This window comes from Serinus canaria, chromosome Z (assembly GCF_022539315.1).
Source record: "Serinus canaria isolate serCan28SL12 chromosome Z, serCan2020, whole genome shotgun sequence".
Taxonomy (NCBI): Eukaryota; Metazoa; Chordata; class Aves; order Passeriformes; family Fringillidae; genus Serinus; species Serinus canaria.
Genome location: NC_066343.1, coordinates 12,796,684 through 12,800,594, shown reverse-complemented (window position 1 = coordinate 12,800,594; position 3,911 = coordinate 12,796,684). Strand labels below are relative to the sequence as shown.

The 3,911-nt window shown below is 51.0% G+C and overlaps 1 protein-coding gene across 1 annotated transcript in view; it reads right to left on the bottom strand.

Annotated features, from left to right (window-relative positions):
* Positions 1–2,830: 2,830 nt before the first annotated feature.
* The window catches only part of VCX3B (variable charge X-linked 3B), an 18,980-nt gene continuing 17,899 nt past the window's right edge, over positions 2,831–3,911 (bottom strand). The window contains exon 10 of the mRNA XM_050986962.1: positions 2,831–3,070. Within this exon, the coding sequence (XP_050842919.1) occupies positions 2,831–3,070 (240 nt within the window). The remainder of the gene's footprint in view (positions 3,071–3,911) is intronic.

The window sequence follows — 3,911 nt, the reverse complement described above, 5'->3', positions numbered from 1 at the left end:
GTATGTGATTTATGCTAGCTAAATTACTAACTTATATTCTAAATTCAATTTAAAATCTCACTAAAATATGCAATCTTCTACTATCCCAATTATATTCCCAATTATAAGAGTTGAGCCGGCCCCTCAACTCATCTGCACTTTTCAATTATCCTAATTACATTTTCAGCTAACCCCCTGACTCACCTAAGGCACATCCCTGATTCCCTCTCTCCCAGCAGCTCAGAGCTGCATTGCACAGCGCTTGCTGTGCGCCAGAGAGCACAAAGCAGGCTGGCCTGGTGGGCCTGAATATTTCTGCAAAACACTCTGCATCTCAGGCCTTTGCTCTGGCTCAGTGCAGGAGTGCAGGATTGCAGGCGCTTCCTCCCAGAGCTGCGTGAGGCACTGGCTCCTGCAGATGTGACCTGCCAAGCTGTCACTGCCTCCCGCCGGCCTCGCTTCCCCTGGCAGAAGTGCCGTGCCTGAAGGAGCTGCCCTGTGCTCCAGCCTGCCCAGCAGCCCGGCTCCCTCCCCCGGTGCCCAGAGTGCTGCACACACTGCTGACCTTTCCCAGGAGTTACAGGGCAGCCGGCAGAAGAGGAGGAATGCTCAGCCAGCCCAGCGGCCCTCGGCTGCCCTTCGCCGTGCTCTGCTCCCGGGCACACTCCAGACGGCCAAAGCCTCCAGTCCGGGCTGTGCCCAGCACGGCTGCGCTTCCCCTCGGGAGCAGCCAGCTGCCAGCCGGGCTCTGAGAGCGCAGCATTCGCCCGCTCCCAGGAAGAGGCACCCAGGGCCCGGCTGCTGCCTCTCGCAGCTACAAGGGCCTCCTTCCAGCCTGCCTCTGCCGAGGCTCAGGCTGCTCCGGCCTCTGCCGGGCTCTGCTGGGGCTCCGCCCCGGGCAAGGCCGGGCCCGCTCTCACCTCACAGGCGCTGACAGCTCTGCGGCACAGGAGACCTTCCCGAGCACCCTCTCTGATCTTTCTGCTTTCTCGCTTGAACAAGGCTCTCCTTCTGCCAAAGAGATGGCATTTGGGGATACAAATCCAAGTGGCAGGAACCCAAATGCTCTCCAGTCACAGCTGCAGGCATGAATCCACACTGGATGTCTTGGCCCACTCCTCCTTTGTTTTTTCCTGCAAATGCCATTGCCTTTTCTGCCTCAACCAGAAATACCACAGCTGTGCCAAAACCAGCCAGTGGGCCATATCCTAAAGGCAGTGTGGTCTGGAGAGGATGAATGAAGAAGAACCTTCTCCACTTGCAAACATCAACAAAGAAGCCATAAGCGTGTCTTAGCACCAGTTAAAAACAACTGGAAAGTCAGAAGAAAATGCTGAGCTTTCTGAAAGGGTCAGAAGGAGGAGAATCTCCCAAACGAGTTAATGCTTTAGAAACTTTATTTAATACCAATCCTACTCTATAAACCTATACTACAAAACTATTCAACAATTCTACTCTAGAGTCCTACTCTACAATCCTACTCTAAGTTACTTAAGGAGAGAACATCTTGATTTTAACATTCTTGTCTCCTCCTTCTTCTTCTTCCTTACTGAGCTGATGAGTGGTGCCAGGATGGCCGCTGGCTTGGCTGAAGTTACAAATGGATGCTGTCCACAGGGAAAAAAAAACAAACAAAGAACAATGAACCATGACCTTCCAAGCTCAGTGCTTCACAGAGTCAATCAGGATTCCTCTGGGTCCGAAAAAGACCCAAAAAGAGGAGCAATGGGATCATCTGCTCCCCAGTCATCATGTGCAGGACCTTGCCATCACAGGCAAACTTGGCCCAGAATCCCATTCATCTGTTTATTGTGATGTCTTCATCTTACTGGGATTTCTGCCCTGCCAGTACTCTAGAAATGGTGCTCTTTGTCCCTGGGTTTAATATCTTTCAGGAATTCCAATGACTCACATAGGTCCCTATCTTTGAAAGACAGGCACTGTGCTGATTTCCACAGGGACAGTGGAAAAGCAGTGTCTACCTTTCCATGCCCTGCCCCTCCTGTGCTGGGTGGCACCTTCCTTGCCAGCAGGGCCAGCCCAGTGGCAGTGGGTCCTGCAGTTCTCTCTCTGCCGCACAAGCTGGCAGTGACCCTGGGGCAGTTCCCTTCTGCTTGAGCGTGCCAGGCAGCAGATGGGGCTGGGACAAGTCCCTGCCAGTTGTCCCTGTTTGCGTGCCAGAAAACCCCTGAGGGTGGGCTGGGGGGCACAAACCAGGGCCCCTCAGAGGCTCACAGTGAGCCCCCCACAGCCCCTCCTGCCCACAGCCAAATCTCTGACTGCTCAGCTGGGACAGGCTTCCTTGGGTTCTCCCACCATCATTTGATATCTCTGTACTCTGCATTGCTCTACTTTAGTTCTTTTGTCATTAGATAAAACTGAACATCCCACCAAATTACAGAAGAGGAGTACAGAAACAGTCAGAAAACAGAGCACCTCTCCTCTCAGGAAATGCAGAGAGAATTGGAGTTCTTCAGTTTTGTGAAGAACAAGCCCCAGGGAGACTTTATTTCTACTTTCCAAGACTACAGAGTGGCTTTGAAAAAAGTAGAGGACACCTTTTTTAACAGGGCCAGTTACAATACAGTATGGTCAATATTTTTAATCAAAATGGGGATCAAGTCAGTAGGTCTAAGGAAGAGCTTGTTTGCCCGGAGCATGGTGAAACCCTGGCACAGGTTGCCCCAAGACCTTGTAAGTACCCCATCCCTGGAATCATTACAGGTCAGGTGGCAAAGGGCTGAGAAACCTGATCTCTGTAAAGCTGTCCTTGCTCACTGCAGGACACTTGCACCAGAGGACCTTTACAGAGCCCTGACAGCCCAGCCCAGTCTAGGATTCCTCACCGTTTTCATTTGAAGAACACCAAGAGTGGAGGTGAGGAGGAAGGGGGCTGATCTGATGCCTTGCAGACATCAGACCCTGTTTCACCTGCAGCCCCTTCACATTTTACCTGCAGGAGCTCCTTGGCAGACCAGCGCCGCCCCTCATCTCTCTGCAGGCAGCAGCTCAGGAAGTCTCGCAGGCAAGGCGAGAATCGGTTGGGCTGCCGCAGCCGTGGTCTCTCTCCCCTGGCTGTCAGGAGCTTAGCCTGCAGAAAAAGGAAACACCAGGCTCCACCTGCTTCTTTCCCATCTGTAACTGCTCTCCCAGATCCTATTGATTAAGCTCCACTCTGCAGTGGCAGTTTCTGCTCTGGCAGAAACCCAGAGATGACTTTCCTTACCAACCAAAAACCCAAACCCCGATGCAGCCACAGCTTTTCCAGCATTCAGCATATCTTGCCTTGGCAACCTATTTTACTGACTGGCCTAGTTAGTGGGAACTACATCAGCAGAGCACGTTTCCTTCACTGAGGATTCACACCAGGATGGCAGGCTTTTTGGAAGATGGACTTTGCTATACTAATTCTACTTTTCCTAGGATTAGTAATGATTTAGAATTAGATGAAAGGCATTTCTGCGGTTTTTGTTGGTCCCTTAAGCACAGGTGCCACAAAACAAAACTCATTCAGCTTCTTGTCCCTCTTCTTGAAAATCGTGGGACTTGGAAGGAAAGGAATGAAATCCATCAGCTATTCCTCAGGAAAGGAAAGGAAACATTTGGAATCTCATATTCAACACAGACACTTTAAGATGCAAGCACAAATATTTGGAGATGAAAACGACCGCCTTGGTGCACAAGAGGCACCTGTAGCTCTGTCTCTCAGCAGCAAAATTCAGCTTCTTTATGGGGCAAAAGAAAACCTTTTCATGGTCAAATCAAAAGTGCCGTGCCTATGGTTACTCTCTGCTCATTTGAATACTCAAGTCAGTGCATTAATGGTGTGCCCATTGTGGATAGTGTTGGGCAAGAAATGCGGGGTTTAGCAGGATCTCCATGACCCCAGGCTGCGGCCTGGTCTCCATAAAAATGCCCATCACAATACTAAA